The sequence below is a fragment of the Coturnix japonica genome, chromosome 2, assembly GCF_054131305.1.
Source record: "Coturnix japonica strain WE chromosome 2, WE-NBRP24, whole genome shotgun sequence".
In the NCBI taxonomy this organism is placed as follows: Eukaryota; Metazoa; Chordata; class Aves; order Galliformes; family Phasianidae; genus Coturnix; species Coturnix japonica.
Genome location: NC_140664.1, coordinates 1,590,130 through 1,603,670, shown reverse-complemented (window position 1 = coordinate 1,603,670; position 13,541 = coordinate 1,590,130). Strand labels below are relative to the sequence as shown.

Genomic DNA, 13,541 nt, shown 5'->3' with positions numbered 1-13,541 from the left:
ATGCAGGAAAACTGCAAATCTGAGCAACACCATCTCATGGTATTTGTGCTTGCACTTTAAATAGACATTCTCAATGGGCATAGGAAACTGAATGCCTAAAATTATGAGCTGAATTCCTGGTGTCAGAAGGGAAAACATTCTCAGTCCACTTTTAACCGCTGAGGCTGCAGCATTCAAAAAGCTGAGCATGGCGCACAGGCATAATTACTGTAGAAAACTGAGTAATTATGTAGACTTTCCTTCTCTACACAGATGCTGCCTGGAGAATCTATCACCATCATTGTGGTAGTGTTAACATTGCCAGATGGGGAAACTGAGGCATAGATGTGGAGAGAAAGAACAAAGCCATAGAAGTTAGCAGAACAGCTCATATTAAAACTGTGTATTCTGGGTTAGGATCTTCCAACCCAAGCTATTCTATGTCTCTATGATTATGATTCTATGATTCTATACATCCAAGGCCTTTCCTCAAGCTGCTATGGAGTAGGTGATAATCACACTCCAGTGGGCTTTCAGTCCAGGGAATGTCCATAGGCCAAACAGGAACGGAGCTCTGGGTAGTCTTTCCAAGGCAATAGTTTTTTCTTAACCCTGCTTTTTTTTAGGTATGAATCTTTTGCTGTCTCTGTACCTAACACCACAAGACAGCAAGCACTGGCCCATGGTCACTTGCACATCTCAGGACAGTTCCTGGTATGGTTTAGATCCCAGCCAACAAGTACCAGCCCAACAGGCACAGATCAGGAGACAGCACTAGGCACTTGTGGCAAAGCTGCTCTGCTTTGGGAGATAATTTAGCTACGGGGACATGAGCTTCATTCTGCACATCCAGACCCCTCTAACCAACCCTAAACCCCGGGGGCTCCCATTTAGCTCTCCAGCTAATGACAATGCTTTTATGCTCCTGCTGGCTTTCCAATCAATCATATTGCAGTTCCCAGCACAAATGAATGGAGAGGGAAGTGGTGTGGCTCCTGCCTGCTTTCTGCCACTCAAGATGATGACCTTGCCCTCAGAGGACCTCTTGTGTAACTTCCATACTGAGAAATGGAGGGGAAAAAATGCCTCAAAGGGCTGATTGTGGAGTATTTATGGGAAGAAATAAGGCAAGAGGAGATTTATAGAATTTGTGAGGATAATCTTGGGCGTATCTACCAGTGTGCTCGTATCTACTAGTGTGCTACTCTATGGGAGATATCACTGATGGTGATGAACAGGAGCTGGGGAAGACAAGGGGTGCAAGTGATGCTGGCATGGGGGAACCACACATCTTACTGGGATCAGGAAAGCTGTGCTTTCCCTTGGGAGTGAGAAAATGCCCAGGAGCAGTATAGCACAACCACTATTCTAAATCCGCTGTGTCTTACCGCAGGGGTGTAATTCTGCTCTTCAAATGGAAAATTAGATGTGTTGTTCTGATGATCTGCAACAGATGCCTTCTGTCAAGAACCCCATAGACCCCTTGACCTTGCTATGTATTGGCATCCAACCCATCCCTACACCATGGGATCTTTGGGAAATTCCAAGTCCTGATTTATATTCCCATCAGGCTATGCCAATAATATTACACTCTATTTGAAGAATGCCGAGGACAAACAGCTGCAGCTCCAGATGAGGTGATGTTTAAAAGATGCCAAATGCACATGCGACAGCTGTCTGAGGCTGCACTGAACCAACAGAAGGTGCTACAGAGCCTTGGGCTCTATTCCCTTGGGCAGCCACATCTGGAAGCAGATGGAGAACATCTGTCCCTCTTTGTCTGCCAGTTTTTCACTACAGAAATGTGTTTCAGGGTCGGAGATTTTAGGGTCCTATCTTGTTGCTCAGGTGTCTCTTGATCCCATTCACTGAAAAAGAAAAAGGAACAGAGGTAGGACCTGGTCCTTGACTCTCTTACATCTCTGCCTGAGAGTTTTAACCATTGATTCATCTTGAGTTAGTATGCTCTGAAGAAGACAGTTCTACTTTCAGGGTTGTTAATACAATATCAGGATATCCCCACAAGCAATTCCCTACCATGGCATCAAACATTTTCCACCCTACTCACACTGTTCCTTCAGGCTGTTCCACATCTGCTGGAGTCTACTTCCAAAGTGTGTAACTTTCCAGGATGGATTTTGGAGTAATTGAGATGAAGGATGCTTGGTGTGCACAAGCATGATTTATTAGTAGAGCTGGGAGGTGAGAATCTGCACTCAAGAGACTGAGATGGATGGAGGCAGTGGACACTGTGCTGGTCTATGCAATGGCAGAGTGAATACACTAGGTCATGAGGGATCCTTGTAGAAGTACAAAAAAGCAGCAGAGGAACAGGGATGGACTATTGTTGATCTGACCCTTGGTTGCTTCCCAAAAGGGTTTAGTCTATGTCTAGCTCTCAGGATTTGGGCCAGAATTTGACCTATGCAGCTGCAGAAGTGTCCCACAAGGGAAATGTGTTGGTTTAGCATTCTTTTCAGGATGTGCCCCTGAAATCCCTCTGGAGGGGCATGTTGAGACCTAAGAGATTTCCCATCCTGAAATGCCCACCAACCCATCTTTTCGCTCTCTTTAGGTGCTAATTTCTTGCCATGAAACCTTCATAGATAAACTCTTTTTGGAAGGGGTGAGAGTAAAGGAACTCCATGTAGAAGACAGAAGAAAAGGAAAAAAGACAGTTAAAAATAAGCAAAAAGTCTGATTCTAAGCACTAGAAGAGAGGATGGTCCAAGCCCCATCCCTCTATAGGTGTTGGAAAGAGCAGTCAGAGCTGAGCCCTCCTTATCTTCACCGCGTACCATCAGAGTGACAGATGCTGCGTTATTTCTCCAGGCACTTCCATTTTCCTTTGCTCATTTGCCTTGGTAGCAAGAAGAAAAAGAAGAAAGTGGTTGCAGTATGTTGTTGTTGTTTTTTTTTTCTTCTGCTAGCAGTGAGTAAGGACAGAGCGTATTCATATCCCATGTTTTCTCACAGTAACAAGGGACAGAGCTTTGCAGGGCCGGGCAGCTTTCCGCCTCTGGCAAAAGGGATATTTTGTGTGATATCGAGGGATTTTTTTATTATGGGAAGCCCCAGGAATGGAGGATTAGCTTGATGACAGTGTCTTTCACCCTGCTGGGATGTCAGCAGCGTAGCAAGGTCAGGAGAGAGAAAAGCAGAGGGAGGTAAATCTTGGACGACAGCACATTTGAACACATGAGCAGAGAGAGAGTAGTTGGGATATGGCTGATCAGGGTCTTTGGAGAGGTTCTATGGGCAGTGGTGGAGAAGAATGCCTTCTCTGCAGTCATTGTTTTGCTATTTTTCCCCTTTATTTTTTTTTTAAATTTAATTTAATTTTATATTTTATTTTATTTTATTTTATTTTATTTTATTTTATTTTATTTTATTTTATTTTATTTTATTTTATTTTATTTTATTTTATTTTATTTTATTTTTATGTGGAGAGTGAGTGTGCGTGTGTGTGTTTGTGTGCATGTCTAACAGTGCCCTCCATTGGTCAAACCCAGACTGCTGCATTGGAAGTCCCCTGTCACCAGCAGCACTGAGAAGGGTGGCTGCTAACAGATCCTGCTGAGCAACTCACAGAGCCTGAAATGCAGAGAACACTTCAGATCTCGTGTGCTTGATAGTCTTCTCCTGCCTGTGCAGAGCAGAGATCACCGTGCTTGGGCACAGCTGAAAAGCTGGGCATGGCAACGCGAAGATCTTCATTTGTGAGGTTGTAGAATCATCATGGAATCCTGGAATGGGCTGGGTTGAAAAAGACCACAATGATCATCTAGTTTTAGCGCCCCTTGCTATGTGCAGGTTCACCAGCCACAAGACCAGGCTGCCCAGAGCCACATCCAGCCTGTCCTTGAATGCATCCAGGGATGGGGGCATCCACAACCTCCTTGGACAACCTGGTCTTGATGGGATGGAGTGATTTGCTATGAAAGACTATACAGGATGGTAGGAAAAAGAGGTGTAAGCAGAGTCAGGGCAAGCCCCAATGCCTTTGTGCTTACACTCATCCCAAACACCTACAGGATGACAGAATAGCTGATGTTGGAAGGGACCTCTGGGTCTATGGGGTCCAAACCCTGTTTAAACAGACATATCTTCAGCAGGATTCCCAGGACAATGCAGATGTGTGCAGAAAGAAAGGGATGTGAAAGTGGAGTCTCTGCCAGACTCTTCTCTCACTGGAATATGGTTGATACAGGTTGGAGACAAGGAATGGGACAAGTCATGGATCTCTCTCCAAGAGAGATCCAAGCTAATTAAATACTACCTGTGGCAACTACCATGGGGTTATGGGCCAGTTCACCTATGTGCCGCTGATCTGTGATCTTTAGCAGCGGGATAACCTGTCTTTCATGCTGTTCATAGCAACTCCTCAGATGGACACTGCAGACACTTTTGTACCTCCCTACTGGGATTTTGCAGGACTAAAGCACAGATGATTGATCTCTTTGCTAAAATGCAGCATCCAAACCCCTGCCCGTCACTTATTCCTGATGTGTATTGAGCCAAAGATACAGGCATGGAGGGGAAAAGTTGCTTATTCCCTTCATTTGCTTTAAAAAAAAAAAAGATTTCTACTTCAGTAAGAAGTCAACTGATGGAGGAAAAAAAAAGTTTATGTTCCTTGTGGTGAAATCTCCCAGATGGGGCTGTATTCAGGGGAAATAAATTCTGAAGCCTAACAACCGTAACACAGCGTCCCATTAATGGGTCTGTTTAATTAAAGTTTGTTGACTTCTACAGTATTTTTCCCAAAAAGGGGCAAGAGGAGGGTGCATTTTATGTTTTCTGCATCTTCATTTGGTAACAGGATTGTGGCTGGCATGAGAAAAATTGAGTTGATGGAAGGCAGGAATCTTGGGCTGAATCCCACATGTTGAAATCACCATTAGGGACTGGATTTTGGCACAAGCCATCAGCACTCAGCCCTGTCTTATCATCTCGTTGCTATGGAGGCACATGCTGGCTCCTGCAGCTTTCTTCATGAACTGGACCAGAGGTTAGAACGATTCTGGCTGGCTCATGGGTGTGAAGGTCAGATAGACTTAAGCTATGCACCTACTACCAAACAGAGTGAGATGCTCAGGAATTGCCCTAGAGCAAAGGAGAAATGAAGAAAAGGGTCCCCTCCTCTCTGTTCCCTTTCATTAGGCAAGCATGCTTTGCTCACCAAAGCTGGTATTTAAAGCAGTCAAAGCCATCTGCAGGCAACCCCTCCTGCTAATCATGATGACCTTTCTGGAAATTTATAGGATGTTTGCTTGATGCCTGTGGTTTTCCTTGCAACCACGAGCTGCTTTGCATCCTCTGAGCAGGCTGCTGCTCCTGAAATCCAGCCCCGAAGGCTGGCACGGGTAGATGTGCACTGCAGAGTTCTGCAGGCTGCAAAGCACTGATGGGAGCAGGGATGTGACTTCTTAAAAATTTAAGTGCAAACGCATTTGGACTCCACGTTGATTAGTGTCAGGTCTAAAAGACACTGCTGGCAGAGGCTGCAGTGATTTGAAGCTCAGCTGAAACCCAGTTTGCAAAGAGTGGAACTGACTTTACTGTTATCTAACCCTTATATATTTTATATATATATATATAATCAGGGAATCCAGGAGCAAGGTGGAAGAATGTAGGGTTATGGGTGGCGATGTGGACATGATGGGGATATAAGGAGGATCAGAACTGCTGGCTGTGATGGGAGGTGTATGTATCTCCCTGCCTCCTTGTACTCAATGCCTTTTTCCATATCCTGAGCACAGATTTCACCCTAATTCCTTCCCAACAGTGCCAATTTGGCCTCTGATCAATAAGATGCACATCTCAGAGGGCCTGAGTTATTTTTGGGTTGCATCCCAACGTTAGTAGCTGAGAAGCCGGGCTGTTTACACTTAGGCTTTCAATGCAGGGGACCTGAGTGCTTGCTTTATGTGTTTGCTTTAAGACCACAGAATCAGTCTGAGTTTGGTAGAAGAAACCTTCACACAGGGGTGGGTGCAAGCCAGGATGACTGCCTCTTATGTAAAGAGCTGAAATCCATTTCCAAACCTCTTCATCTCTCATATACTGAGTGCATGGCTCTCAGTCCTCACCTCCTTTCCTCATGGAGAGGGTTAGAAATCACTGCAAAGGCTTTTCTCAGCTCAGCATAGGCAATTAATAGGCAGAGTTAGAAAAGGCGGGGGGAAAGGAGGGGAGGAGGTTGGGGGGAGGTCATGGTTGTGTTGTCCTTCACTATGGGTCACATTGTCCTGGAATGGAAACATATCAGGCTGGGGTATCTGACAGATGAGGACATGTTCAAACCTCATGGCGGCATGGGGCTGAATCTACACCAGCACTGGGATCAGGGCTGCTGCCTGGATTGTCGACTTTGCACAGGGTTAATAAAAATAATCAAGAACAAATCCCAAATCTCATCTTTTATTTTTTTCTCTCCCCTCCTCCTTTCCTTCCTTTTTTTTTCTTTTTTTTTTTTTTTTTTTTCCAGGTGTTGTTGATGGCCACAGGAGGGAGCTCAAATCCAGACATGGGAGGATTGGCTTGATTTCGGATCCAGAGCCACTTAAAACTCTCACTTTTCCTCTAAGCTGGTCCCTGTTATGTCCAGGATCTGGCACCTGCTTGACATTTACTTTGAGTTCCAGAGGACCAGAGACCTAGGATGAGGAGCATTGGATCTGCCCTGAACCTGCTTTTGGTATCGCCACTCTACTTTGTGTGGACCGTGGTCGCTCTGGACCTGGCACAAACTCCCTGCACCACTTTGGTCCAGGGGAAATTCTTTGGATATTTCTCCTCCTTTGCCGTCTTCCCATTGAACTCCTCACTCTGCTCTTGGATTATCCAGAACCCTGACCCTCGGAGATACACCTTGTACATGAAGATCCTCAAACCTACCGGCATATGTGACCACCAGCACATCCGCACCTACCAATTTGACTCCTTCCTGGAATCCACCCGCACCTACCTGGGCATGGAGAGCTTTGACGATGTGTTGAAGCTCTGTGATGGGTCCACCCGCTATGCTTTTCTTCAGTCTAACAAACAGTTCCTCCAGATGAAACAGACTGCACCTCCAGGAGTAGAGAATGGACCGGTGCGGTGGAAACCCATCAAAGCTCAGGAGAGAGACTTCTCGGTGGAATACCTCGTGGTGGGCAACAGGAACCCTAGCAAAGCTGCTTGCCAGATGCTCTGCAAGTGGCTGGATGCATGCTTGGCCATCAGCAGCAGCTCCCACCCATGTGGCATTATGCAGACTCCGTGCTCTTGCTCAGGAGGGGAGGTCCTAGATCAAGCCAGCGAGATCCTGGGGTTCCCAAAGAAGAAGGAAGATTGTTATAAGGATGGAATTTACTTGGAGAATTGCCTGAGCAGCCCCAAGGACAGCAGTGGAGTGGAGTTCCTGGGTGAGTGAAGGGCAAATGGGGGTGGTCAGGGAAGAAAAGTTGGTTGGGTTCTCCCCCCTGTATCTCACGCTGTTTCTACCATGTGTCTATTTGGTTCAGTATACCTGGTATGGAAAACTTTGCTGGTTTCTAGGAAGAGCTAGCAGATCATAAGGTGGCTCTTTAAGAGCAGTTAACCCTACATGTGCCCCGGATAATTCTGTTCCTTCTCAGGGGTCATTCCTCAAGAGAAGTGTTTTACTTCTGCATCCTCAGAGTGGAAAAGGGTAAGTCTCATCTGAGGCCAAGCAGATCCCCAGTGCAATTAGAAATGTCCTAGAAGAGGCAGAATCCAAGTGACCTCCCAAGGTGGACAACACACAGCAGCCCAGTGGACCATTTAAATTCATGGGGAAAACTTGATTTCCAAGATAGGATTGGGTGAACGGCAGCAGCAGGAATGCCTGTTTTGTTCTCAGATTCACAGCTTTATTTTGCTTCTGGAGGTTTTTAACAAGAAAGCTGAACCACACTGCTTGCATGGGGCCTTTGCTTGGGTCCATTCCTCAGGTATTTTGTCAGTGTTTTGTTTTCCTTGTGATGCTGAGTATGACAGAGACCATGAAAAGGACTGGGAAAGGATTGAGAATAAGGATGAGGTGCTCCTGAGGTTTGATATTGGTGTGTTGCTGCTGCTGAGACATTTGGCAGTGCTCAGAACAGGGAAATGCTCCTCGCTGTGATTTCCATGGGTGGTAAGTGCCATGCAAAGCAGAAGGGAACTGGATGGTCATAAAGCAGAGCTGCTATTTTGGTGCCTGTGTCATATCCGCTCTGCTGTGTTTCTTCTCTGCTCCCATCCCACCTGCCAGCAGGCAGCTTATGTAAAGCAGGGGCATGATGCTAAAAGGGAATATGGGCAATGGGGAGGGCAGTTTACAACTGACTGAAGTTCAGATCTGCTTCTCAACAACACCTCAGGGTTTTACCTCCTTCAGATCCCAGACCTAAGTGCCCTCTGCCACCTGCAGAAAGCTGGCATCCAGATGGGTCGGGGCTTTGCAGGTCCTGCCTGGATTTTGCAGCCATCCCCAATCAGGAAAATTTCTGTGCAGTTCTGCAGGTTTGAAAGAGGCTACATTTACTTGCAGTAGGCAGGGGGTTATCAGGCACAGGTCCAAGCTTTGCAGTGTGATTTTTCTTGCAGATCGCAGCCCGGAGTTCGCTGAGAGATTAGGATATGATCAGGTATTAGTGCTTCCGTCAGTGTATTTTGAGGAGATTTTGTTTCTCACTGCTCTGCGAATCGATACGTGGAGGCTCACAGCCGAGCCATAAATCCTACAAATGAGTTCTACAGCCGTGCCTCTCACTCTGGTGATGAGCACACCGCAGTATTCACTACCCTGTATCTCAGGTTTCTTTGCAGTGCCCTTTTCTCCTGTGTGAACAGCTTGAGAGGAGTACCACCACGTTGGCTGCCTCCTTGGAGTGATGTGAGCTCCATTAAGTCATGCGTCAGCCATTGCATGTGCCAATTGGGTGCTTTTTGCATTCAACCCAAGCAGCGCGACCTTTTCCATTGCAACCAAAGGTGAAATTTGAGAAAAGATTTTCAGAAAATCCCGAAGCAGTCAAGCTTAATATTGGCTTTTGTAAAGATCTCTCCTGGTCCAGCTCAAGTGTTCGAATGTCCCTAGAAAATAAATATGAAAGAGGCTCAAAGGTGGATATATCCAAATCCCTCTTGTGCGCTGAATATTTGTAGAGAGCATAGATAATTTTTTTATATTTTTTCTATTTTTTTTTTTTGCTGGCTGCTCACATCTGCTCCATATCGAAGGCACAGAATTAGCATCATCGCTGGCGGGATATCATCTACATGGAAACAAAGCTTGCAGGGTGCCTGGCCTCTCCGTGTGCTGCTCTGTCTGTCACTGTGTCTGGTTTGATTTTTGCAAAGGCTTGATCAGGAGGATGGATGCAAGATCCAATTTGGACAGAGAGCCAGCGATCCCTGAGCAGCATTTTGTGGGTGGAATATTTTGACAGGGTTCCTGGTTTCTGAGTACTGCTGCTATTTGTACTGAGTACTGCTACTAATGCTGATTATTGCTGTTATTGTTGTCCTGATTGTATTTACAATGTACTTTTTCATTTCTTTCTTTCTTTCTTTTTTTTTTAACAACCTTTTTTTTGCTGCTGTTTCCTGAGTCATTTGTTGTTTTGGAACATGTCTTGATGCTTTTGTCTTATAACAAGGGTGTATGTCTGTATTGCACTACCCTTGTCTAATGAATTGCAAAGCATGAAAAAGAATTGCCAAATACCCAGACACCGTAAAACATGGACCCTGTTTTTTCCCCAGCGTCCCTATTCTGTACCTGGGATATTTCCAAAGCAAATGGGTGCAAATTTACAAGGGATACAATAAGACACTGTTTTAGAAGCAACCGTTCTTTGGCTCATAGAGTATTTGAGATGAGATTCCTTTTGAAAGTGTGTATTCCTCATCCTGGGACATCTGTATATCAAAGGACAGAGAATACAGGCTGTGTGTTGGACTAGGAGATTCCCAGGAGCAGTTCAAGAATAGATCTATTAGGCTGGACATTGGTTTTGGTGGCCAAAGAGCAGAGCTGGGAGATGCAGTTTCTGCTATTGAGCAAGTCACAGATCTTCTAACCATGGATGGGGAGAGTGAGCATTGAGTTTATGGATGACTATTGTGTTCATAGGTAGGTTTCTATGAAAGCAGTGCCTGCTATTTATTTCTATGCAACCTACAACAAATAGCACAATAACACTCTTTAATAGAGCAAATTGTCAGCTACAAAACATTATTTTTTAACACGGATAGCACCATTAGTTATGCATTTTCATGAGTGATGAACTATATGATGCACTCATAAGACTTCATACCAGTAGAGGTGAAGCAGTGTTGTTGCCATCTTTGAAATGCACCACCCACCACCTCACTGTGCTGATACCCAGTTTGATCTCCATAAATGTTCAGCAAGCATTGTTGAATGTCAATAGGTGCCATTTTTTTTTCCTTGCAGAGGAATTCAGTTCCACATTATTGTTTTGTATGCATTTCCATGTCAGAATATTGATGGGGAGGTTCATCCTCTACTGCCATACCATCAGCATCCACCTCTGTTGTCACAGACCAACACAGTAAAATAGGAGGCATTATTTTGGTGGCAGCCATCATACTTGGCAAGGTTACATAGAAATGTTTGTGGACACGTGCAGGTGAGAGATAGAGGCCCTGTGGGTCTGCAGATGGAAATGCTTCCTGAAACACTGGACTAGAAGTAAAATAGTGGTGGCCCACCCAGATGTGAGATGTTTTAGCTGCAAAGAGGGCTGAAGCTTTAAATGGGACAATGACATGACACTGTAATGAGAGAAGGTTAAACGTGTGCTTAAGTGCTGTGCTGAGTTAGGTACTTAATGGATGTCTAATTAGTCCTGTCTCATTGTAATCTGTTCCTGGAAGGCCACTGCAATGCTGTCACATTGTGATAGCCCAGAGAGATAACCATCAAGTGCTGGTCCTGCTGTTTTGAACATCCCCACCTCTCAGAGGGATCGATGATGCGGACTGAAGAACAAAGTTAATTGTGTGCACTGGTAAAATAGATGGCTCCAGGGCTGGAGGGATTTTTATGACGAGCAAAACTGATCAGTTCCATGTTTTAGCCAGAGAATTTTGCCAATTCATTCCAGCAGAGAACTTTAAACTGAGACTGAGATGGACCTGCTCAGATCTCAAAAGAACACCAATGAATCAGGATATAAGTGCTTTGAAGTGCTGGGGATTTTCCTGCGTTTGGTGATAAACTTTTCCATTCCATTTCTGTTCCCATTGCTCTCAACAGGTGCAGACTCTCTTTCCTCTTGAATGCTCAATTGCTTCATTGTATTTTTTACGATGTTTCACTTTTTTCAGCCTTGAGATGTTTTTCTTGGTTTACTAGATTAAGAATACATCTAGTGTCCATCCTCTGCTGTTTGAAGAGGCATTTATAGACTCATGAACAAGTTGCTTCTTAATCTCCGCTGCATTAAGTAGGCTGAGTTTCATAAATCTCTCACTGTGGACACATCCTCCAAACCTCTAATTGTTATGTGGGGCTTTGCTTCATGCCTAAGCATAGGGCTGAGCTTCTGCATTGCATTGGCATTGGAAGCATAGGGTAGAACCAGCTGCCTTCCTCCCTGCTGCAGGTATCATGTTGTTTGGTGCAGCTGTTTCCCTTGAACCCCTCTCAAGGCAGAAAGAAGACAATAAATCATTTTGCATGTTATTGGTCAGCTGTGTTGACCATGAAAGCTTAGGGACTGATAAAGAGCTGTGAGTAATTGCCCAGGAGCAGGTTCTCAAGCCCCTCTGTTGGCCTTTTCTTACACTACAGGCTCTACTGCTCCCAGCAAGAGTCCACCTGGTCCATCTCCCTGGGCATGTGGAGAATCTGGCTTTGTAATTGACTCATTTTTGGATCTGCAGACAAAGAGGCAATGGGAGTTGTGTGGGTTCAGTTTCATTGTCCCTCTTTTCTCTTAGCATGAACTTACTTGGTGATGGGTTGACAACTGGACTAGATGACATTAGTGGCCTTTTCAAACCTTAACAATTCTATTCTACTTGAGCAAGGTGTACTGCTTTCCATCTCCTCATTTCTCCACCTGTATTTGCCCCAGTCTGTACATCCTTGAGAGCAGAGTAAGACCAACAAATCATGGGGCAACAAAAGGCTGGCTTATACCATGTAAAATATTTTTGTTATCTTGTTATAGGATCATACAATCAGTTATGTCTGTAAAGATCTCTAAAATTATCTAGTCCAACCCTTGACCCATCACAACGATGTTTGTTGAAATATATCCTTCAGTGCCACACCTCTGTGTTTCTTATAAACCTCCACGGCTGGTGATTCCACCACTTCTTGTTAAAAAGCATTAAGGATTTCATCTGTCATCTTCCCAGATTAAGCCCAAACCTCAGTAGTGGTAAGCAAGAACTGATAGCATTTCAGAGCTCTAGGAGGAGAAAGTTAAACAGTCTGTTGTCTTTCAAATGGTAGACCTTCCTCCCCTTATCTGCTGCAGGGAGTCCAAATGTCTCCATATGTACAGCTCCCATTGTGTATGGTTATTGGGGTGATTTGTGGGACAAGGCTAGCATGGAAAATTCCTTTTTGAGTGCTGGGAAGTGGCATTCCTAACTTGGTTTGCAAACTCACTGCTTTCCTCTTGGATCATTGAAAACCTTGCAATTAGTCATGAGTGTAACACTAACAACACCTAGGGCCCTCCCAGTGACAGAGCAGATACTTTCTTTGTCCATGCCATTGTTTCAGCACTAAATTCACTCATGCTTTTATCTGTATGGAGATGCCCTGTATGGGAGATAGAGGGAAAACCAGAGAAAAATGAAGTGATCATTTCCATCATGAACCCAACAGACTGTGCACATGATCACAATGCAGAAACATCAGCAATTACCATCAGAATGTGCTATTGTTGTAGAAGGAAGACTAAAGGTGGAATTTACATCCAATTTCCAAGGGAATTTTACAGGCAGCTATTCCTATTATTGCTATGAGTGGACATTTATGGGTAATGTAATGTAATGAGTAGCAGCCCTGGTGAAAGGCCCAGCCTTTCAATTATGCACTTTTTCTTTATTACTTTTTTTCCCCAAACATTTATCATTGTTTAACATCTTCTCATATTTAGAATACATAGCAGCTGCCCCAAAATGTTTTGCATATATAAAATATGGGGTGAAATTCAATGCAGGGAAACACACATCAGATTCAGAATCATCACATCTGCAGTGCAGCCTCACAGCCTTCACTGCTGAGTGTGAGAGCGAGGATGCTAATGGCACAGAGCAATATCTGGTCCTTTATACAACCTATCCTGAACTACTGATGTACTTAAATAATCAGAGCAGGCTGCACAATGGGAAACATCATCCTTCCGAGAGAACTGGATCCACAGATTTTTCCAGGTGACTGATCATGGATTTCACCATTTCATGATACTTAACAAGTATCACTTAGTGTGGCTTTCTGACACCTTAACTGAAGGAAGATTAAGCACCTGTGTGTCCCTGGTGTGGCTCTGCCAATGTCATTTCCAGTTGCTGACTCTCCA

The 13,541-nt window shown here is 44.6% G+C and overlaps 1 protein-coding gene across 4 annotated transcripts in view; it reads left to right on the top strand.

Moving 5' to 3' along the window:
- The window catches only part of ADGRB1 (adhesion G protein-coupled receptor B1), a 263,519-nt gene that overhangs the window by 68,466 nt on the left and 181,512 nt on the right, over positions 1 to 13,541 (top strand). For all 4 annotated transcript variants that reach the window (XR_014942377.1, XM_032442930.2, XM_015856457.3 and 1 more), the window contains exon 2: positions 6,470 to 7,391. Coding sequence is in view for 3 of the 4 variants with exons in the window: in XM_032442930.2 (XP_032298821.1) it covers positions 6,644 to 7,391 (748 nt within the window). In the remaining variant the exon portion in view is untranslated. The remainder of the gene's footprint in view (positions 1 to 6,469; positions 7,392 to 13,541) is intronic.